Source organism: Alexandromys fortis, unplaced genomic scaffold (assembly GCF_014885135.2).
Source record: "Alexandromys fortis isolate MF-2015 unplaced genomic scaffold, M_Fortis_MF-2015_v1.1 scaffold_0, whole genome shotgun sequence".
Classification (NCBI taxonomy): domain Eukaryota; kingdom Metazoa; phylum Chordata; class Mammalia; order Rodentia; family Cricetidae; genus Alexandromys; species Alexandromys fortis.
In genome coordinates, this window is record NW_026067949.1 from 41,277,820 (window position 1) to 41,301,056 (window position 23,237).

At 38.5% G+C, this 23,237-nt stretch overlaps 1 protein-coding gene across 6 annotated transcripts in view; it reads left to right on the forward strand.

Annotated features, from left to right (window-relative positions):
• The window catches only part of Slc4a4 (solute carrier family 4 member 4), a 339,097-nt gene extending 326,614 nt beyond the window's left edge, over positions 1-12,483 (forward strand). For 5 of the 6 annotated variants that reach the window (XM_050149677.1, XM_050149680.1, XM_050149678.1 and 2 more), the window contains exons 23-26: positions 1,583-1,744; positions 5,460-5,556; positions 7,673-7,752; positions 8,368-12,483. In XM_050149677.1, coding sequence (XP_050005634.1) covers positions 1,583-1,744; positions 5,460-5,556; positions 7,673-7,716 — 303 coding nt within the window. In that variant the 3' untranslated portion in view covers positions 7,717-7,752; positions 8,368-12,483. The remainder of the gene's footprint in view (positions 1-1,582; positions 1,745-5,459; positions 5,557-7,672; positions 7,753-8,367) is intronic. The other variant, XM_050149683.1, reaches the window with a different exon arrangement.
• The last annotated feature ends 10,754 nt before the right edge of the window (positions 12,484-23,237 follow it).

The window sequence follows — 23,237 nt, forward strand, 5'->3', positions numbered from 1 at the left end:
TTTCTTTTTTATTCCCAGGGACATAGGAAAAATAGTTTAAAATATTACTGACATTTTTTAAGCAAGATTTTTTTTAAATTGATAGTCCCTTACATATTTTTCCCCCTTAAATTGTATTAACTTACTATAAAACAAATGGAACATGAGAAGAGACTTCCCACTTACCAGTTAGTGCCTTCTTTCTACCTACCTGTTAATTTGTTTAAAAAAAAAGAAAATTTAGATACCCATAATAAATTTGAAATACATCCAGTAAATTATATATTGTTTATACTAAATATAAGAAAAATACTTTATTTTATAAAGTGTTATTTTTCCAGAGATTTCCTTAGCTTCATAAATTATTTAGAATGTCCATGGGGCAGAGGTTATTGTTCTCTCAGGAGATGGATGATGCCTCGCATAAAGAGCGCAGTGTGGATAAAGGTCCCCGCGTTTGGCACCTGCGCTATGTGTGACTTTTGTTGTTGAACAGCTGAACCTCCACAGAGGAAAGGCAGGAGAGTGAGTCATGTGATGAAACTTGGTATTTGTCTGCAGAATAAAAAAAAACCTAAAGAAACAATGAACAGTTCACAGAACCAAAGATACAGAGGTAAAAATTGTAGGTCTCAGAAGCAACAAAGTGGCCCCAAGAGATTAAATATAGAATATATATCACTTATCGTGAGAAATGGCTGGACTGCTGATAGTTAATTAAGAGTGCCTTCTCGCTCACAACTCCCTGTAGTTCTGACACTCTCTTCTGGCCTCCACTGGTACTTACACATGTGTGTGTATACACAGACACACATATAAATAAAAATAAAATAAATGTAAAAAGAGGCAGATACCTGTCCACATTGTGTTCTTTGTTTACTGGTATCACAACCTTGGACAGCATAGCATTTGTAAATTTCAGTTTTCTCAACATAAGAGGGAAATAATATGTTTCTGGAATTTGTTATAAAGAATAAATGAACTAATATTTCCTAAGTGTTCAGCAAGGACCAGTAATATGATAAACATTTAGTTTATAATATTGACTAGTTTTTAGAAACCTGTATAATTTAAAATTTTCCAATAATTAGGAATTACATGCAAAGTTTTTTTTACCTTTAAGCTTTTAATTTTATTAAAAACCAAACATGCAAGTAAATGGTTTCAGAAAAAAATTACCTCTCATTCTAATTGATTTGAATATAAACATACATTTTCTGATCAAATATAATCATATGTCTTTATGAACAAAACAAAGTGGATTTTGACTGGTATTTTTATCAAATAACTTCCCCAAGGAGTTGGTCACTGGGTAAGCAGTTCTGTTGGACCCTGAACCAGTATGGATTTCTGCTGATGCTGATGGGCTTATGACATCATCTGACATGACATGTTTGCTGCTGATGTTGATGGGCAGCATCATCAACATCCTTATGACATCATCTGACATGGCCTGGTTTCTGCTGATGTTGATAGGCATCATCATCAGCATCCTTATGACATCATCTGACACGACCTGTTTGCTGCTGATGCTGATGGACAGCATCATCAGCATCCTTATGACATCATCTGGCATGACCTGTTTTATTTATTGTATTTCCAGATCTTGGCACTCGTAGCTGTCAGAAAAGGTATGGACTACCTCTTCTCCCAGCATGACCTCAGCTTCCTTGATGATGTCATTCCAGAAAAGGACAAGAAAAAGAAAGAGGATGAGAAGAAAAAGAAAAAGAAGAAAGGAAGTTTGGATAGTGACAATGATGACGTAAGGGAAACTCCCAGCTTTCCATGTGAAACCAGTTAAAGGAACATTGTTTGCATGTATTTGTGCTACATTAGCCCTGTACTTATACGCAAATAGTTTTCATTATGTCTCCATAACTCTTAAAAAAGATGGGAAGATCTTTTTCTTGAATTATCCTCATCAGTGCCACAGTCCAGATGGTTCTCCTATAGGATTAATTATAGTTAGGTGATTAATTTGAGAAATGAAAATTTTTATATTCTTTAGATCATGTCATAGAAGTATATATGCTTGAGATCGAGTGTGATATCTATAATCAGTGCCCACAGAAAATTTAGGCTTTATTTTTCTTATATATGCACACATACACACACAGTGCATGCACACAGAATATGAGAATTCAAACCAGCAGCCTTTTGAAAGGATTGTTAAAATGGTACTTTCTGTGGATTTTTTTGAGGGGGGAATTACTTAGCCATATTAGAAAATAATGGCCTCACGTTAAAATTCTGATTGAATATGATCATTCATCTCTGTGAACAAACAGTGAATTCTGAATGAGACCTTTATCAGACAACTTCCCCTATGAAGACTGTGTGTCACTCAGTGGGCAGTTCTGTCAGGTTCTAGATCTATGTCGATTTTCGCTGGTGTTGGTGTGACAGCAGCGTCTTCAGCATCCTTATGACATCAATTTGCTTGTGGCCCTGCAATCCTAAAGTAGGAACATAATTAATTTTTAATTCACAACTTCAACCCGGCATGCCTTATCTCCAGCTGTCATAACAAGTCCTTAAAGTGCATATTTTTTTGTTGGCATCTTATAGATAAGGAAATTTATAATGATAAACATTGATTTTTTTATTTTTCAGAACCTAAACATCATTAGCTTGAGGTATTATTGACAAATGAGAACATATATATTTAAAGTGTACAATGTAGTGCCCGGGCACGTATATTAAAGTCATTTTTCTAGGTGTGCACAGCTGGCCATAGCAAAGCCAGAGCTCCCACCCGAGCTTCTCTGTGTGTTCATAGTTGATCGGGCTGTCTGGTTGTATTCTTCAGATATAGTACAGCAAAGGGAAGCAACAGACAGAATTGGATTTCAGATAAATTGATCCAATAAGAAAAGGCTAAATGTATGAGACACATTTAGCTATAGAGAAAAGGGCTCTGAGGGGACTTCTGTGACTATCACCATCCATCTTCTGAGAGAGCAGGTCTATAGATTTTCTCTTTCCACTGAGGAAGAAGGAAAACAGAACATGTGTTTAAACTGCGGCCGAGATGAGTGTGCTGTATTAAAAAAGAACAATATTAAAAAGAACATTAACTAGAAATTAAAACTTGAAGTGAATTTTTGGACCATTCAAGACAAAAGCAAAAGGTTGGCTGAAATATTAAAATGATTAAAGCAGTATTTCATGTTGAATTTTAAAATAGAGACCTCAGTTCATGCTCACAAGCATCAAACCTAAAATCATTGCACATCATTAATATGCAAACTAATATTATGGATCATTCTCTATTACTTAAAATATTACACAACCTTTTGGTGTTGTCTTAAATTTGTCCCTGTCTTTCATGACAAAAGTTGAGTCAAATGAGTTCCTTAAACTAACCCAGAATTCTTAGATATGTTTTTTGATGACTCATACTCACACGGTGCTCTTGTTTTGATAGCATTTACCACTTTCTACTGCATCTTGCAAATACGTTCTTGGGAAATGTTTTGGTTGGTGCTAATTTCTGTTCCTCCTCTCTATCACATTCCTATCCAGACAGTAGATGTGTGCATTTGGTTGTACACAGTGAGCATGCTAGGCAGTGTCGAGTGTATCAGGGCAGTCAGTTCTATATGTTTACCCCATTATCTGAAGGCTACGCATTGGAAGTGTCTCTCTTGATACTCAGATGATGTGGCCTCTTGGGTTACATGTGTCCGTACTGGGACGCCAGGCTCACAGTTCTTATATTTATTGCAGATGTTGTGAGAATTATGCATTACCAACATTTTATCTGCTCACAGTCACTTTTGAGCCTGCCTAGTAGTCTCTAATTAAAAGTTGGTTTGCCCAAGTGTCTGGGTGTAAGTGCTATTATTTGGGGAAACATTTGAAAGGAGACTTCTGTTTATGGCATGGTCATGAAGGAAAATACATGTAGCATCTTAATTAATTTTTAATTTTTGTTAGTTAAGCACATCATCTTAGTCCTCAAGAGGTATTATAACTTATTATCCCCATATATTAATCATAAAGGAATTTTCATTATAAGCAATAGATTTTATCTTAAATTTTTTAAAGATTAAAACTCAAACACCCATTTCCTTTTTTATTTCTGGGCTCACGATGCCAGAGAAACACTACTGAGTCTGCACAGTCCCTGCCCTATTCCTTTTCCTCATCCTCTTCTCTCCTGACCCTTTTTCTCAATTAGAGATTGTTCCCTTATATTTTCAGTTAATACATAAATTGGATCTCTTTGGTCCAAATATGGACTTGGAATCAATATGCTGATTTTCTTAATTAATTAATTTTTAAAGTTCTTGCATGTTATATTAGTATATGTTGAGCATGGTCCCTCTCATGTCCCTGCCCTCACCCTTCTTCCTCCACTAGTTCCCTTTGTCTCCATAGACAGTTTTACTTCATGATTTTAGGTATCTATATAAAATCTAAAAATGACAAATGAAAGAAAACTTATGATATTCATTTTTCTTAAACTGGCTTAATTTGACTATTGTGATTGTCTCTAATTGCATCTAACTTCTTTCGAAACAACTTGAGTTCATTGCTGTTTATGGCTAAAAAAAAATGTATTCGCGCGTGGTGTGTGTGTGTGTGTGTGTGTGGTGTTTTTGTCCAGATTCTGCTATTGGACACTTAGCTTAGTTCCATAATTTCACTATTGCATAATACTGATATGACCATTGAAACTTTAAAAAGTAAAGTAATAATTATGGAACTCTATGATTTGGACTAGTTGGCCTGCTTTTAAGAAGTTCTACAACTATCGAATTTTATCATTTTCCTGATTATGATTCTCTATCTGGTTATCCTTTTATTTTTCTTGGTATTTTTTGCTATGTTTTTTTTTGCTATGTTTAAAATTATTTTTGGCACAAGCAAATTGGAATGAATTTTTCATCATGAAATAGTTTCTGAGAGTATTAACGTAAGGAAGAGAGACAAAGTCTATAGTCTTTCTAGTGGATGTTAAAAATGTCTTCAGATTGTTTTGGACAGGAATATGGACAGGAATTTGGACAGAAAGAATCAGAGAACATTGTAAAACAAAACATGAAATTTAAGACCATATATAGTTTGGAAATTTTCCTGGGTTTAATCTGTTTTTACAGGGAGCATTTCTCACTTCACACCACCAAAGACCAACCAACAAAGTTTGCCATTGGGAATGCAGTTGTGGAACACTGTTCAGTTGTGTGTGGATTGCTGATTCAGAATCTAACTATGGAACACTTTACAGTGTGGCTGTAGGAGTCTCCTTACTGTGGTTCGAGCTCAATGAGCTCAATCCCATTAACTCAGAAGGAAAACAAATGATGGGTAGAGATGTGGAGTACTTGAAAAGTTAGGCAGTCGGAATGGTACCCAATGCTTTTCTCTTTAGTTGCCATAAACGACGAAGTGGTAGGTTTGCGCAAACACCGGGGAGCAGGAAGGGCTGAAGTGATAGAAAACATTCTGAAAATTGTGCATTTCTTTCACAGTCTGACTGCCCATACTCAGAAAAGGTCCCCAGTATTAAAATTCCAATGGACATCATGGAACAGCAGCCTTTCCTAAGTGATAATAAACCCTTGGACAGTGAGTAGAACTAACCTCTTGCATGCTTGCCTGACTACGACCCACGCTTGTCCTCTAGGACGGCCCTCGGTTTGCCTCTCTCCTACGTGGTCTTTATTCTTTCCTGTGTGAAGACTGAAGCAACTCACTTCTCAGAAGACTTTATTTGAAGCTTTACCCATCTTTCTTTTATCCATAACCTCTTATATATTTATTTAATGGTCTTTTTGCTAAGTCATCACCAGGGTTCTTTTTGTTCGTTTTGTTTTCAATAGCTAAACCTATAACCGTATTTTTAATTGATCTTTCCCCCTCACTGATATTTAGAACTGCAACTTATATAGCATTACATCACTGTCTGTTACTGTTTTTCCTCCTTAGGTCTCAGTCAATCATCTAATTGATTAAAAGAAAGAAATTATACCTGGGGTCTGTCTAGGATCAATGAATTATTAATGTTGAGAATTTAGAATACTTTCAATTAAATTAACAGTTGTGAAATATTAGCAAAACTCTCTAGATACACCTGATTTGTGTTTTTCTTCCTAATTTCTTCATTCCTCTTCTATTTCATATTCACGGTTAGAGTTGCTCTGGTCTTTCTCCAGTAATGAGCTGGTGGCTACCATGTAATAGCATGCGAATTGTCATGTTTTCGCCTGTGCTTGACAGGTCATGCTGTAGTAACATCAGTGAACACAGGAAGCTTTCCAGTAGCATAAAGCAGCTGCCTCCAAAACATGTCACGCTTTGGGCTTTCAACTGAAGAAAATGTGTTCCTTTAGATCCAGCTATGCTGCAGAGGATACTGAGCTGGTATAGGAACAACAACAGAACCACTTTTATTTCTAGTGGATAATACTACCCTCTGTCAGTAAGAGGTTAGGGTTATCAAGACAATTTGAAATTGGTAACTATTGATAAAATATGGGGTTTATATAATTATCAATTTCTCAGTAACAAACTACTGCAAACCAGCACCACAGTCATGGTCTTTGACATTCAAAAATTCAAGAACTGTTGAGCTGCTGGGTCTGGTGCAGGGTCTCATGAGCTTGCGTATTCGGCTGTTGGCTGGAGCTGCGGGTCTGTTTCCAACCAATGATCTTTGGCAGGAAATTTCACTTCCTTGGCTTGTGAACATTTCCATAGAACTCCAATGGCACAGTGCTATGGCTCTGCCCAGAGATAGACAGAAAATTCAAATAGAAGCCATGGTATTTTATGATAGAATCTAAGATTCAGCTGCCCAGAACTTGGCCCGCAGACTTAGCTGTGAAGACAGCTCTCTTGCTGTGTAGGAAGGAGTCACAAAAGAACATAAACACCAGAAAATGGGATCATTGGACACCATTTGAAGGCAGAGTACCCACTGCTTTTACAGAACAACCAGTCTTACCTTTGTTGTCTAACTTGTAAATATGAGTTACGAAAAAGCTAATTTTATGCCCATCCTTATCAATGGAAATTTGTTAGGAGTTTCTTTTAGAATTTAAGTTCCTCTATTATATTCTGCTTTCATTTTTCATCCCTGGATAATTAAAGGCAAACAAAGGCTGTAAAGGTTACTTTAAAAAAAAATTGCCAGTCCAGAACTTAAGACTTGTGATAAAAACTTATATACCACTTGTTTGCCCTGAGAAAATACTTTTACTGGTATAACTGATGGTTGATGTAGAAGCTTATATATGACCATTTTGACTGAAACTTTTCTAATGACGTAGTGATCTTTGTAGGCCAATGAAGAACAGAGTTGATTAAACTGGAGTTATATTGGATGCACCTTCAACATCTCTTTTACCTCTTGAATAGCAACAGCTAGGCAAGACTGGGGTTGAACATGGATGGAAGCCCAAAGACATTTATGAGAAACAGAGAGGATGTTCTAGCCCCCATGGCAGGGACTCCCTTCTTACCCTAAAGGGGAGAGAGAAAATGATTTGGGCGCCATCACACTGCCTGCACGCTTAGCTTGATGCAATGTTCATCGATGCTGTCTAAACCTGATTTTCCTACTCTTTCCGGGTCTGAAAGGTGCCTTGGTTTGCATGAAGATTTTCACACTCACTCTCTAATGCACATTTTTGCCGAAGATCTATTTTTTTCATTTTTTATTTTTATTCTTTTGTCTTTCCAGGAGAAAGATCATCAACATTCCTTGAACGCCACACATCATGCTGATAAAATTCCTTTCCTCGAGTCGCTGGGTATACCAAGGTCAGCGTTTGCCTTGTGAGGTGGGATGCTGCAGCAGTCGGGGTGATGGTCAGAATCCCTTGTTCTTGGACTTAAATAAATTACCTGGGGACACAGGAATCACCCTAGACTTGCTGATGAGAAGCATTTGCAAAGACTGAGCTTTACTCTTAAGAATAATAGAAAACTTCAGTGTCATTAAATTAAAGGCCAGGATCCACATTAGCCCTTCCGATTTCCTTGTCATGCAGGGTGACTGGAGTTTCCTGGCAGCTTTCTTCAGTAGGTCCCTTCCCTCTAGCAAGGGTCTTGAAATGACAGGGCCTGTTTGCATCTCAGAAAACAGGAACATGCCTGTCTTCAGGGTGCTTGTCGTGGCCCTCAATTTCTAACAGTATTAACCACACGGTAGTTTTTTTTTTTTTTGAGAATTTTTGTTAAATATGAAATCTTGGGCAATTTTACCTGAGTTTGCTTTTATTTAAAAGTCCCTGTTCTTAATACACATGGAAGGGACGGGAACAAATGGAACATGTCGATAGATTTTGAGGGAGCCCCCAGCATAGGCATTTCGGGGATGATGATGAAATCTGTATTTACTCATTGCTTTTCTTCTTCTTTTCTGTTTTGCTTTAGTCCTCCTAGAACTCCAGTGAAAGCTGTGCCTCAAATTAGAATAGAACTTGAGCCTGAAGACAATGATTATCCCTGGAGGAACAAGGGAACAGAAACTACATTGTAACCTGTTTGTCTTTCTCAAAACTGACAGCTGTGTTGTTAACCGCTCTAATTTTTTTTTCTTTTTCTTTTTCTTTTGTCTGCGTATTTTAAAACTTTTGTTCGGTCACTGGCTGAATACTACAGTCACTCTCTCTGCTTTTCTCTTGCATAGGTAAAATCAAGACAATAATGTCCCTTTCCTTTAAGAAAGAACACAAAAAAGCACCTGGGGGATCATGCTTTCGTTTCCAGGTGTTCAGACGCGTCCTCTGACATGTAAATCCCTGTCACTCAAGACACACACACAGAGGCTGCCCTTGTCAAGCAGAGATCAAAAGTATTAAGCATTTTGTACCACCTTTTATGAACCTGTTGAAGGAACTTATGACCCAAGCTTGGAGCTGTGCTTACTGGCTTGCCATTGTCTGGTAAAGTGACCCTTGACCTCCAGACTGAGACCCTTCTTGCTTACAGAGCCCCCAAGGCTGGAAGAGTGCTGCTACCCACCTGCCCTTGCTCGTCAGCCCTGATCTTAGAGTTATCAAAAGCAGAAAACACTAATGGTACTTCGCTCCCTGTAGAGAAACCTTTGCCATCATTGTAGCAAGTGCTGGAATGTCCCTTTTCCTATGCAACTTTTTTAACCCTTTAATGAACTTATCTGTTGAGTACATCGAAGAATATTTTTCTTCCTAGATTTTGTTGTTTAAATTATGGGGCCTAACCTGCAACTTATTTTTTGTCAATTTTTTAAACTTTTTTTTAATTACTGTAAAGAAAATGAATTTTTTTCCTGCAGCAGGAAACATAGTTTTGAGTAGTTCTACCTCTTACCTGTAGCTGCCAGGCTTTCTGTAAAAATTGTATTGTATATAATGTGATTTTTACACACACACACACACACACACACACACACACACACACACACACACAAGCCAGAAGGCTAGAACAAATTAAAAGAAAAACAAAACACCATGTTTCTAAGAATCTGTTGGGTTGCTGTTTTTTCCCCTTTCTTCAAAATCACTGTAACTGTTGTGTGAAGGAGTTGGGGAGAGAAGGAGCGGAAGAGGGTTAACTCACGCGGCGGGGATGGTCATGCTGGGAGCAGATGCTGGTGTGCGGCATGTCCATGTCCCGTGCAGTATTGGTAAAGATTTCCTCATTTGAATAATTTGTGTGCTTGTGTGTGAACTCTGTGTGTGGCTGTTGCACACTTGTGCAGAGTCAGCTAAAGAGTGACAGTAGACAGAAGAGAAACTTGCCAAGCCCCTTGTGTCCGTTTCCATAAAACCAAACCACTGCTGAAAAACCTCCTTAGAGCCAAGAAATTCATCACGGAAATTCAGGTGAATATATCTTAGTAATTACTCAGACATTGATCAACATCACAGATACAGTTCACGTCTGTATTTCCAGTACAAAAGCCATAAGAATATTAACAGCCCCGTCACGCATCTATAACGGGAAGAATGCACATAGATCTACAAAGACAGTTTAAAGGGCTCAGGTACATGGGTTTATAGAACACGGTGGTTGGATCACTTAGAATATATATGTGTGTGTATGTGTGTGTATGTATGTGTTTCATTATACCGTGTTAACCTTTATGAGCCAAACTGACTGTGGCATTTGATTTTTAGTAAGTCCCATTATATACTGAGTGTATATTAAAATAACAGTTTAGATATGAAATCCACACTTTGGGATTTGTATAACAACAGTTGTAATGTATACTCACTGTCAGGCATTACTAAAAGAATTAGAGAAGCAGAAATGAACCACATTTTGGTTCTGTGGTGTGCTCTTATGGACCCCCAATTTCTTATAGTAACTAAAATATAATTCTGCTCTCCTAAAATTTTGATGATAAGAGTTCTATTATCTTAAGTTAACTGTTATTTTTACAGTATTTGGTCATCTTAAAACTTTAAATTTTATAGAAATTAAGCAGAAATGACATCATAAATAATCATTGGAATGATAGAAAATGACATGGTATTTGTAAACATCTCAAGTGATGATTTTTACATCACATTTGTATCCAGAGCTATTAAATGATAAGATGGTTATCGTGTCTTGCCTAGTTTTCTATTAAACCATGTAAGTAATCTTACCTTTTTAGTGATAGAAACCTCAGTAGAATGTTTAAAGGCATGCGTAGTAAAGGCGAGTCCTTCTTGATGTTAAATCAAAGACACTTTGTTTACTTTTCTGAAATCTCTGGAGATATATGTATATGTTTATATATTATACATATACACGCACTGATATATTCTAATTATGAATCAAATTTATTTAGAGATCCATGGTCCCTTTCCTCCTTTTCTGAGTGTTCCTGAAGTATCTAATTCAGGATTCAGTTCAATAAAATCCTTATTTTTTTGACTGGGTGGATGGTTAGCACTCACGAAATGAACATAAAGTCATACCTTCCTTTTGCTGCGAGGAAGAGTTAGCACCATGCCCTCTCATGACTCCTGTAGTTCCCGCACTAACCAGCAGATCCCCAAATCTCCATGGAAACACCCCATTATCTGAATCTGGCTGAATCTGCTTCTTGGCTGATAACTAACCAGATTTTAGGGTGGTTTTGTTTCTATGTAAACTGGACACAAATGTAGCAATGGATTCTTTATAATGCCTTCCTACCCTTCCTTCCTGGCTGTGAATTTGGAGATTTATGTTTCTTGAAGACTCAGAGGTGTTGAACAGGAATACTGTGGTTGTGCAGACTGACTGTGCAAAGGAAGATCTGTGGGCTGAACCTGCCTATCAAGGCATGAGGCCTGCGCTTGCAGAAGCCTTTGGCGATGCTGTTCCTTTCCTACTGTGTGCAAAAACTACTTGGAATCTAACCGTTTTGTGTGTCGGAGCCTGTGTTGTTTGAGCTTCTCCTTCCAGTAAAGTTGAGGGATGGGGCTGGGAAGTACTCCCTTGAGAAGAGGTAAAGAAAACCTCCCTCCTCATCCCCCACCTAAAAGAAGGGGTGTCTGCTGTCAGTAATTCAGCTTCTGTGCATTTTGGGCACATGTAACAACACACACAGAGTAAAACCATTGTTGGCTATGTGTTGGTGTTTAATAGAGCAAATGATTGTCTTCCATGTTTTTGTTTCTTTTTTTTTTAACTGTGTTAAAGTACTTGAAATGTATCGACTGCTGACTATCTTTCAAAAACAAAACCATTTGAGTTATATTGCAGAGGTTGGCATTGATCGGACATGGGACAAAGTTTTCTTCAATCTTTTTCAAACCACTTCATGATTTTGGTGCAAGAACCTGAGATGCTCTTCTTTCTAGCCTGTGCTATTCCCGTCTGCTCTCATCGCACTAAGTGACTGGAGACAGTCAGCAGACAGCAGCTCCTCCCTGTCAGAGGAGCCTTGGGAACGTGCAGATGACTTCACTGAGCTTCTTGGCAGCCTGAAATGAAAACCCTTTTGTAATACCTGTGAATCTGGCGACTCGCGTGTTGACCAGAGATTTGGATATAGCTTATTCCTGGTTCATTTCATTGTGCTCTATGGATACACACAAGAATCCTGAATTCTGTTTCCTAGGCAAATACTGCAACTCAGGGCTAATGTCACCCAGTGAATCCTTAGAGTCTGAAGTAACTTTGTCCCAGGCCGGCAATGCGCAGCGATGCAGACTTGCCTCCTTGCAGCCATTTCCAGGGCTGGTCCATATCCATACACATCACTGCTCACGATCAGTACGCACTTTCAGATAGTCTTATTTTTATTCTCTTAAGTCTTTATTAACTTTGGAGAAATGATGCATCTTTTTTTTTTAAATGAAGTAGATCAACATGGTGGAACAAAATGATAAAGAACAGAAAACATTTCAATATATTACTAATAATCTTTTTCCAATATGAAACCTAAAATTCCTATAACATAGTATTTTACAGTTTTATGAAGCTTTCTATTGTGACTTTTATGGAATTAAGAGATGAAGAAGATGAGATATTTTAGCATTTATATTTTTCAAAATTAAATGTATACTTAAAATAAAGTAACTTTATGCATTTGTGGGTGTCGAGTGCTTCTGTTCAACTCTGACTGAATGCTTTCATATGTTGCTTGGATGCTGTGAAAACAAGTGAAGCTGAGTGAGCGAGAGCACCTGCCCTCCGACTGTGGCCATGTCCCCAGGCAAAAGGATATAATAAATGCCCCCAAACTTAGAAGAGTGAAGTCATATATTTTATTGTTAATGAAGTGTTCTTGTTCAAAGTTTATAGTACATTCATAGTGAATAAGGACAATGAGAGAAAATACTGTCATCCTTTTTTTAGCTACTAAAATAAAAAATATATCATTTTCTTGAATCTAGAATGACATATATACTCAATTAATTCTTCAAGCAAACTGAAAAGCTACAACGTATTAGCATCCATTAAAAAACAATTACTCAAATGAATAAAATCCAACAATGATTTTTTCCCATCAAAAATTGATTCCCCGAAGATATATTGCACACACTTCTCTCGGGCCAGCTTGAGCTTTCATCTAACATTTAAATGTCTCTAGGAAATGTCAGTCTGGCCCTAAATTGTCGTTAGAAAGTGGTGATAATGGCAGGTGAAGCTGATGGTGGGGAAGATGAGAGATACTATTAGAAGCAGAGGAAGTTTGCGTTGGAATGCAAGCAGGAAGGCTTTGTCTAGAACAGTCATTTGCTCTAGAAGTTTCCTGAGGCTCTTTGCACATCTGGATATGTGGTATGGTGATGCGATGGCAGACTTGATGGCTGAGCTGTAAGAAGCAGCCAAGCCTGACTCAACGAAGATCAGATATGGTAAAGGTTTACTAATTCTCTTAGATAATCCATTAGCTATTATCATGTGTCCAGTTATGAGGTCAAGAAATTAGGATGAAAGAATATTTCGGATATTTTCACGAATTAAGTAACCTTCAGGAAGTCTCCAAAGAAAATGATATGTACATGGGACGATGGTACATTGCCGTATTTGTGATATAAGACACAATGCTTTGTGTAATAAATTGATGCGTAGGGAAGGGTTTAAAGGTAGAGCTGTGGACAGTTATGTAACTTCTAAAACCACAGTCCTTTGACACAGTGATTAGAACAAGATGGTACCAGCCTGAAGTGGAATAGACAGTGTCTCAACTCATGTCCACGTAGAAATGCCTTTTGAATGAGGTTTCCATAGCTATGACTCAAGACGGAGTTGGCAGCAGAGTCGTCTTTGTAACTGCCACCAGGAACCAGAGATGAGAGTACTTCTCCGTGCTGTCCCTGTGTGACATTTGTGTTAAGAGTTTGTGCACATACCTTATTCTTACTGACAGGTTTTCTCGCCGAAAAGGTGACATGTATATTTCCACATATTTCCAGTATGCAACCTGGCCTTCCTTACCTGCTAGAGGACAAGGATGTAAATCATAACCCTCTGAACAACCACACTGTCTCAAGATTAGGCATGCAAGTATGAGCAGCTGAGGTTGGGGTGGAGGGATTCTCTTCCCTGTTACTTTCTTCAGACTATCAGTCAGCTTGTTTATTTATCCATTTCTATAGATATGTAATTATCTAATTATAAATACATAATTACCTATTATGTATTCTTTGCAGATGTGTAATATAGATAGGTAGTTTTACGTAAGCATGTGATCCTTGGCATTTTCCAGAGCCCTCTGTTTGTTTAAGAAATGTGTGTAAACAAATGGTGTTTGAAGTGGAATGAGAGCATAGGAAGTGAGGAGCAACACAGAAAATTATTGATAAACATTAATAGCTGAGATCTGGAAGGAAATGAAAAGTTAAGAAGATAACTGTAAAATATATTCAGGAACTTAAGAAGCAAGTTTTTGAGTCCAGAGGCCAGGATGTTACAAGAGATCTGTAAGGCAAAGTATATTGCTTCAATAATGATATAGTCTGTTGGTTAAATGATTTAATTGATTGTCTTAAAGGTAAAAAAAAATGAATTGCAGTCAATGTCAGATAATTAATAACTTAGAGCTACGACAAGGTTTACCTGTGTTCAGCTTGGTCATTAACTTTTGGAATCTGAATGGAGTGGTTGCTGGAAAACAGGAAATGACACATAAGTCGTACTTTCAAGTAGGTTGGAGCCTAAGGGGGCAGATGTAGGGTAAGCAGTTCTGTGGGAAGTTATGATGCCTGCCGTGAGGCTGCATCTTCTGGAAATGGCAGGGCAGGTATACCCACCGAGGCTCGTCAGCATGGCTACCTAAATGTAAGGCCTGAACGAGGATGACACCAACAGACAGGCTAATGTGCTGACATGGAAGGGGAAGATTTTGTGGAGCCCCTGACCCTCCATAGAGAAACTACAGACAGCTACGCAATGCTAAGATAGAAAATGGCCTTCCCCGGCGGCGATTCACCCAATTGGTTGTCAGGTTCCAAGTGGTCAGCCCTTAAATCACATGCTTATAAATTACATTATAGGGGCTAAGCAGATTACATATTTAAGTGTATGTATGTGTAACAATAATTAAAGGAAAAGAGGCCAGTGACCCTGAATTTGAGAGAGAGGAAGGTAGGGAAAGTAAATAGAAGGGTTAGAGGAAGAAAGGGAAATGATATATTTTAACTTCAATTTTTAAAAATTGTGATTAAGTATAAAATATTGTGATGACTAAGCAGATTATATTACTCTTTACTCCTGCAGAGGACCCAGGTCTGCTTCCCAGCACCCACATGGTAGGCAGCAGCCATCTGAAACTTCAGTTTGAGGGGATTTGATGCCCTTTCTTAGCCTCCATGGGCACTGCATGCATGTGGTACACAATTACATGGAGGCAAAATCACTAAAAACGAAGTAAAATAAATGGTGTCTGGAGTGGAATTATGAAAATAGATACGGAAAATATGGAAGATATAAAACAAAATAATGAAAAGAGAATTACCATATGCTTTGGTTTTGATGTCTCCTCCAAAGAACATGTTGAAGGTGAATCCTCAACATGTTTTCCTTCTCAACATCGCAGGTGAGCGAAAACAATACTGAGAGGTGATGGCATCGGAGAGAACTCTGCTGTCATCACTGGATCTACTTCTTGCTACAGAGGGCCCTGGTTATCTCAGGAATATATTCCTCATGGGGATGAAATTGCCCCTAAATTTTTCTCTCTACTTCTTTGGTGTGTGCTTGTCTTTCCAACAGGTTAAGATGTAGCAAGAGGGGACCTGGAATATGTGCAGGAAGCTGGTTAGGATGATGTTGGCCTGGGGACAGAGGAGACATCATTGTAACAAGGAGAGAGGAGGTCAAAGAATGACAAAAACATCAAATTCATGGTGCAGGGCCTCTCTGTGCAGACTAGGAATCGAGAAAACAGGAGTAACTGGTTGAACCTGCTGCATGGTGGGGAGATTGTGGTCTCTGAGAGGCCTGAAGAGAAGAGAAGCCTCTGAGAAGCAAGTTCAAGGAAATGTTAGGGGATGGGAGTACTCTGTGGTCCTTGACATCACAGACTTTGTTCCAGATAAGAGACTTCACACTCACATTCAGTTGCAATGGAAATCCTTTAAGGGATTTTAAGAAGGAAAAAACTGATCAGATTTGCCTCAAAGAGGCTTAGCTTGGAGAGTCTAGAAGCAGAGTGACCAGTGGAAATAATCCCAATGAGGGGTGATAGTTGGGGCTAGTCCACATTTACCAGGTGAGTAAATAGGACAGATTAAAGAATACATATACCTAAAGCTTTGATTTTTGTCATTCTTTGTATCGTTCCTTAAGTAATCAATACTTTTTTTTAAGACTTAGAGAGGTTTTTGTTTCTGGTTACCCCTCCCATCTTCTGCTAAATATTGTTCTTCCAGATTCTCCCTCAAGCTGGATCCTCTCCATGTCCTATCACAGCCCTTGCATCCCTGTCCGCAGCTCCAAAGAACATCTTCCTGCTGGTTCCTGCCCGTCTCTGCATCCTCTGCCCCTTCATTCTCATGAGCATCATCCTTCTGCTGGTTCCTGCCTGTCTCTGCATCCTCTGCTTCTTCATTCTCCTGAGCATGTCGGTACCACTGATTTTGGACCATTCGGAACTGAGCAATGCATGTTCACTGATCTATAGCGTACGTATCCATCTATTCCACACTGTGCCACAGAATCAGCCACCAGTCACGTGGTTCTCATGATGACCATGTAAACGTCACCCTGTAAGTCTGCTTCTAACGTCACTCAACACATCACTAATTATTCCCTGTCCCTTAAGCAGCTCTAAGTCCTTAACTGTTTTAAAATATCTTCGTGTACCCAGCACTAATGCGGACACCCAGTGCCCATCACGCTCTACTGAGTGCCTCCCACTGCCGCTGAGCTTCTGGGTCCGCCCACTGAAAACAGATGCCCCCTAACCTACCCTCCAAACTCACAAGTTTTTTTTTTTAACTGTAACACTTCATTCTACACAAAGCGGTAAACATCTCTTTTTCTGAGAGTCTTTTAAAAATAGATCTTAACGAAAATACGGAAACTTACAAGTGCCCCCAAAACTCCCACCAAGTTCTGAATGATGGAGGCAAACACTAATTTAAAAGACGAAACTACCTAGTTAATGCCCGATGTAGGCTGCGGGGAAGGCCGTAGGAGAACTCATTAAGGTTTGGACTCAGACACTGTAAGGAACAGGATGTACAGTTGGCTGAGAAAGACTGTTAGAGACTATGCACATGGGAACTGCCTCACCCACTCCCGCTTCTCAATCAACCTAATGCTAGGCTGTTATCCTGTGGGAAAAACTCAAGAGCGTTTTCCTCTAAAATAATTGAACCAGTTTCCTTGGGAGAAGTTAGGGGCTTATACAGAAAAGTTTTTGACTGGTTGGTTTTCCTGGACATCAGATGCCAGCCTAAATACCCACAAGACTTACCCCCAGACATGAGGCTCCCTGACAAATTTGCATCACATGCTGAAGTGTGTGGATAGGAAGAACCACAAAATAATTTTTTGGGGGGGCAGTTGTTTAAGCTCTACTGAGAAAGACTAATAAAGTGCATAAACTATGAAAGATATTTCAGAGACTAGAAGGTCATTTTTTAAAAATTATAATTTGTTTTATGTTTGGTAATCATTGCCTTCATAAAAGTTAATAAAGTTTAAAAATAATGACAAATAATCTTGAGATCTAAACATCATTCCAATTTTTTAAAATAAAGAATAATCGGAGGCTAAATTCATAAAATATCATAAAACAGAGAATCAAAGTTTTTGAAAAAATGGAGTGAAAGAAAAGAGACAATAATATCCCCTAGAGGAATAAGCTATCACCCCAGGAAATCTAGTTTCCATCTCAGAATTCAGGGAAGAAGGAAGGAGTGATATCCATTATAAAATAAAATTCAGGAGGGAAGGCAGATACATATGTTCAGATATAAATCTGAGTGCTTGGAATAAGAAACAGTCTAAGATATATGCAGATAAAATTGTATAATTTTAGATTATGAAGAATAAAACTTTTATGATGTGAAAAATCAGATGTCTTAAGTTGTTAAAGAAAAGAAGTCACCAACAGAGAAATCAGAACCATTGTGCCCATAGCTTTGTCAACAAGATTAGACATTCAAAGTTATCAGTACAGTGCCTTTAGATGTGTAGAAGGAAAAATTTTAAACCTAAATTCCAGAACCAACTAATCTATCAACCAAGTGCAGAGCCAAATGGGGTATTCAGAAAGCTTCAAGCACCCAACGCTGTTGCCTTGTATTTACCTGTTATTATGCTATTATGTTATTAAGAATGAACCTCAGTGTAGGGATTTAACTAGGCTGAAGCACTAAGCCCTAAACCAACTGATTCAATATTGTTGAACAGTGAAATCAAGGTTAACAGCTGAGTCTCAGGTTCAGAAAACAACCAATCAGAACCAAAGTGGAAGGAGGGCAGGCCTGGGAAGGAACACAGAAAAAAAATCAAATGGAATGGATTAAATGGAGGGACATGTGGAAAACTTGGGTGTTTGATAAAGCTATTTTTTAAAAGGCTATTAGAAAATTCTAGAAAGATAAAGGCTGTAGAAGAAAGCCATAGCCAAATATTATGAAACAATCCAAATGAGATAGAAGTTAAGGGACTTTAAAGAATGTTCCGGATTCCTACAGTCACTAATGATCTGGAAGACATCAGAGAGATGAAGAAGGCATATGTTCATGTTCACACAAAGAGAGCACACATAATCAGAAACTCCAGGAAAACTGCAGATGTGGCTGGGACTATGAATGGAAAAATTGAAGCTATTGATAGAATACAAGAAAGAGGAATCTACTTGAATTTGATATTCTTTGAATGGTTTACTTATAATGTATATTTTATGTGTCACTATTGCTTAATACTTGATTCAGCAAAAATATGAGCATGGCTGTAACATTAACATAAGTATGTTAATTTTATGGTAGTGGAGACACTTTATTGATTTTAACATTTAGAAAGTTAAAACAAAATGACAACAACAACTCCTAATTCAAAACATAAAATGAAAGCATTGGAAAACTCTAGACAACATAAACAATGATTGGTACAAGACAGAAGTGGAAAAGGGAGAGAAAGGGGAAGAGAAGTGACACTATAGGCATCAGTGATGTTTTAACTTGACATTGGGTACCAGCTTCTGGCTTTTGTTTCATGGTTAGATCATGAGGGTTGATATTTCTGATATGCTTTCTTATTTTGTCATGTTGAGAAGACGGATATTAACCAGACAATGGTGGCACACACTTTTAATCCCGGAACTCAGGAGGCAGAGGCAGGCGGTTCAATGTCAGCCTGGTCTACAACAGCTAGTTCAAGGAATGACTCCAAAGAAACAGAGAAACCCTGACAAAAAAAAAAAGAGAGAGAGAGAGAGAGAGAGAGAGAGAGAGAGAGAGAGAGAGAGAGAGAGAGAGAGAGAGGGAGAGAGGATGAATATTGTGGTTTCTATCACATGAATGTAAACAAGAAGTTGTAAGACCAGCAAGGGCTTCCCCTTCACTAGGCTTTGCCTTTATGTTCAGAAAGGGACTTAAGTCTTACTGGACAGATAATTATTCCCTGCCTACACTTGGATCAGTCACCTTCTAATGGAATTTGATTAATATCTTTGTGCCTAATATAGGTTTAAGTCTATCAGTTCATAGTTCAGGGTATGGCAATACCTGCACCAACTGGAGTTGGAGTGGTAGTCTGGGGAGAAACAGATGCTGAAATGCAAAATAATATGATGGTTCTGCTGTGTCCTGAATGTTTGTGTCATCTTTTACCTTGTTTCACCTGGCCTCTGTCTCAGGCTGACCTGGTGAAAATCGAGGTTGGTCAGGATATTGTAAACATGGAGATTTAGTGGAAGAATTGTCAGGGGAGGTTTGCGTTGGTCGAGCATTAGGCCTTTTGGAGCTTCAGTTATTAAGTTACTCGACTGGCAGACACAATTGCTGACTTTGGGCAGAGCTAGAAGTAACTATGAATTAGTGGATTAGCGACTGTGCATAAGCTGTTTTTAAAGGATCAGTTTCTCCAGGCCTGAAACTGGGATTAGAGGGTATGATTATGAAGCAAAACACACTTTTGGTGCCATGATTCATATCCTCAGATTGAATCTATAACTTAATACAAATGTATCTTTTTTTATAAAATATTTCCTGAATACCATATGCTGTACTTTCGGTAGTTCCAAGGTGTCGTGTGTTAAAAGTTTAGGTCTTGGGGTAGAATATTAGGCTATCACGGAACCCTTGTGGTAGTGAGGTCTTATGGGAGATCCTTAGCCCATTAAAATTGTGCCCAAAATGGGGACTGTGGAACCCCATCATCTTTCTCTTTTTCCCTTTGTTACTTGGTTACTGAGGTGACTTTGCTATCACACACATTTATGCTATGATAAAAGGTCCACAGCAAGGGAGCAACTGATCATGGACCAGAAACTCCAAGATCATGAGCTAACCTGAACCTTTTATCTTCATAGGGTAATCATCTTGGCCACTTCATTGTCATGCTGCAAAACGGACAAATACACTGTGCAAGCTGATATTATAAATAAAGGTTAAGTTTATAGTTTTAGTGTTTTTGTGTATCTGGGACAGGAAGCTTACCTCTCCTATTAAGATGATGCACTGTGACACTTGGACTTGTTTACAGAGCCCCACAGAGGATAGTATCAGCAATTTTTTCGAGTCTAATACTTAATAAATCAGTCACTTTAAAGACTCGCAGCAGCTAAAATAATTTGGAAGGAGTCAGGGAGAGAGGTCGTGCATGGAAGCTTCAGAGTCCCTCTATAATCCCAGTTTCTCAAGCTGCTCTGAGGGTTTCTTTCTCTTTTGTTTATTTACTTAGTATTAGGATGAACCTGGACTCACGTACGCTATGAAGGCCTGTAAGAATCAGCTTTTCTTTTGTGTCTGAAGGTGGTATCAGTGTGGCTCCACCTCTTAAGACATGTACAATAAAGAAGGGAAAACACACATGTAAGAATTCAGTAGAAAACAAATCAAAATGCGCATTTCTTCAGTTTTGATTGCAGAAATCCAAAACATAACGTGTATAGAACTTAGGATAATTTTTTTTCAGGTGTTTGATCCAATATAAATTTCAAGATAATTTCTGTTACGATTTTCATGCAGAATTTCAAACACACTTGAACAAACTGTTTTCAAGTGTTTGGAAACTTTTTAGTGTGATTGTTCCTGTAGAAACAATAGGCTCACCATAAACCTCACTCATTTGTTAAAATATAGCCCCTGAAAAACCTCCACTTGCCAATTACGTATTGCATGAGTACTTATGTGGTCTTGTTCTGGGGTACGCAAAGTTACAGGTATGTTGTAAATACTAATTTATCCTCAGAATACTCCAATAAGAGGTGTTTTGTTTCTATCCATTTTATACACAAAGCGGCTCAAAGACAGAGAAGGCCAGGAGCTTGCCTAAAATCCTTTAGAACCATGTGACACTTCCCATCATTCTCTCATGACCCTGGCCTTCGCTTCCTATATAAATGGCTGCTGAAATCACAGATGAGTCCATTCCCAGGAACTGCCTTGAGCCACAACTACAGCCAAGTTCACTAACCTCCCTCAGAAGAGTGTTCCCTAACCAGTTCCCACTTGCTTAAATTCGGGGTACCTCTAAAAGCCCATTCCATCACCAAAGCTCCCTGTGGGGTCATCTAAATTCCTTTAGCAACTGCTTCAGTTAAGTTTTTCCTTCCACGCATGCCTGCTCTCCTTCGCTCAGAAGTGTGGCTTCCTAGTGCACAGGTCCTCAGATTCCTGCTAGTCCCACATAAGATTGTCACATACGCAGTAAGTGACAGAGATAAGTCCCAAACCTGGCTCTAGGGCCTGCGTTCTTAATACTATCCTATACCACCCAGTATAAAATTTCATTCTTATAGTGTGCTTTGGAGCTGTGTAAGATGTCATGCCGGTAATCCCAACATTCAGGAGGATAAGGTAGGAGGATCATTCATAGAAAGGCTCCTGTCAATAATAGTGATGATGATATTAAATATTGTAGAAAGGAAAAGCTTTCCCTTTAAAAATTGTATGAAATGCATCTTTTCAGCAATCTGCTCTCCGGGCCCAGGTTAATGAACAGAGCTGTTATTATAATTTTTCCTTTATTTGCAAAATCCTCTGAGATGTTTTTGAACTCTGTTTTGTCTTTGATCCCATTACAGTAACAAGTCAACATGCTCTATAGGTGGCTGATGGGCTTAAATGATAAATTTGCCTCTTTAATGGTATTATAAAAAATAAAAAAAGAAGAAGTACTGGTTAATATATGTTTCTTTTGAGATATTCAATGCTTCTGAGTTTTTGAGACCATAAAAGTATCTTCATTTTCCTGGTCAAAACAAGTTGACATGGCATTAGTAATCCCTTAGAGTTACTAGGTGAACTCCTGTGCAATTTTAGAATATTCTCTGATCCCAAACCCAAGTACAAAGCTACTCTCATATGTCTATTCCAAACACTCCAGCACTACCTCAGTGATACCAGAAAACCATGAGGAAAAAAGAAAAAGCCTTACTCCTATGACACTGTACCTTAAGGTTCATTATTTCAGCCCAGCGGAGTGACTCACCTCCCTAGCCAGTAGCCAAAACAACAGTTTGTTGGAGACAATAATACATGAGAAATGTGCAGAGCTGGGGGGCTGTATTTCAAAAAATCAATAGCGAAGCTCCAACGGGTATAGAAAAGACACACTAATCAATTCAGACAAAATTATGTGGAGGTAACAGACTTCAAGAACTCCCAAGTCCCTAACAACGAACATTCACTTCTGATGTATGGAACGAGTCCTTTACAGTTGCCCGCAGAGCTCTGCCATGGCATCTTTGCTCTGAGTTCTAGTTTATGGGGTATGCACATCAGAAGGTAGCTGAATTCATGGCAGATGGATGATGAGAAAACCTCTGACGTCCGTCCATAGCTGCACTCAGGTTTCAACATGCAGTGCAAATCACATGATCGTGTCTGAGGTCAATAAAAAGGATGCATAATCCCGCTTCAGGGAAGACATATATATGAGGACTAACAATTAATTTCCATTTTTTCTTAAAATAAAACCGACCAAAATTTAATCAGCATGTTTTTAAAAATAAATATTGGCTGTCTTCTACACAAAAAATATACCTTCTTCTCGCACCAGAGGCAAAAGAAAGTCCGAAGTGCAAGGATAGCATCAGGATAAAGGTATATGGCTTGGAGACAATCTTTAGTGGTGAGGGTTGGACGTGCACCTCCATTCCTGCAGCACAGCTGAGACATCACCCCACCACTTCAAGCCTCCAGCCAACCAGAGCC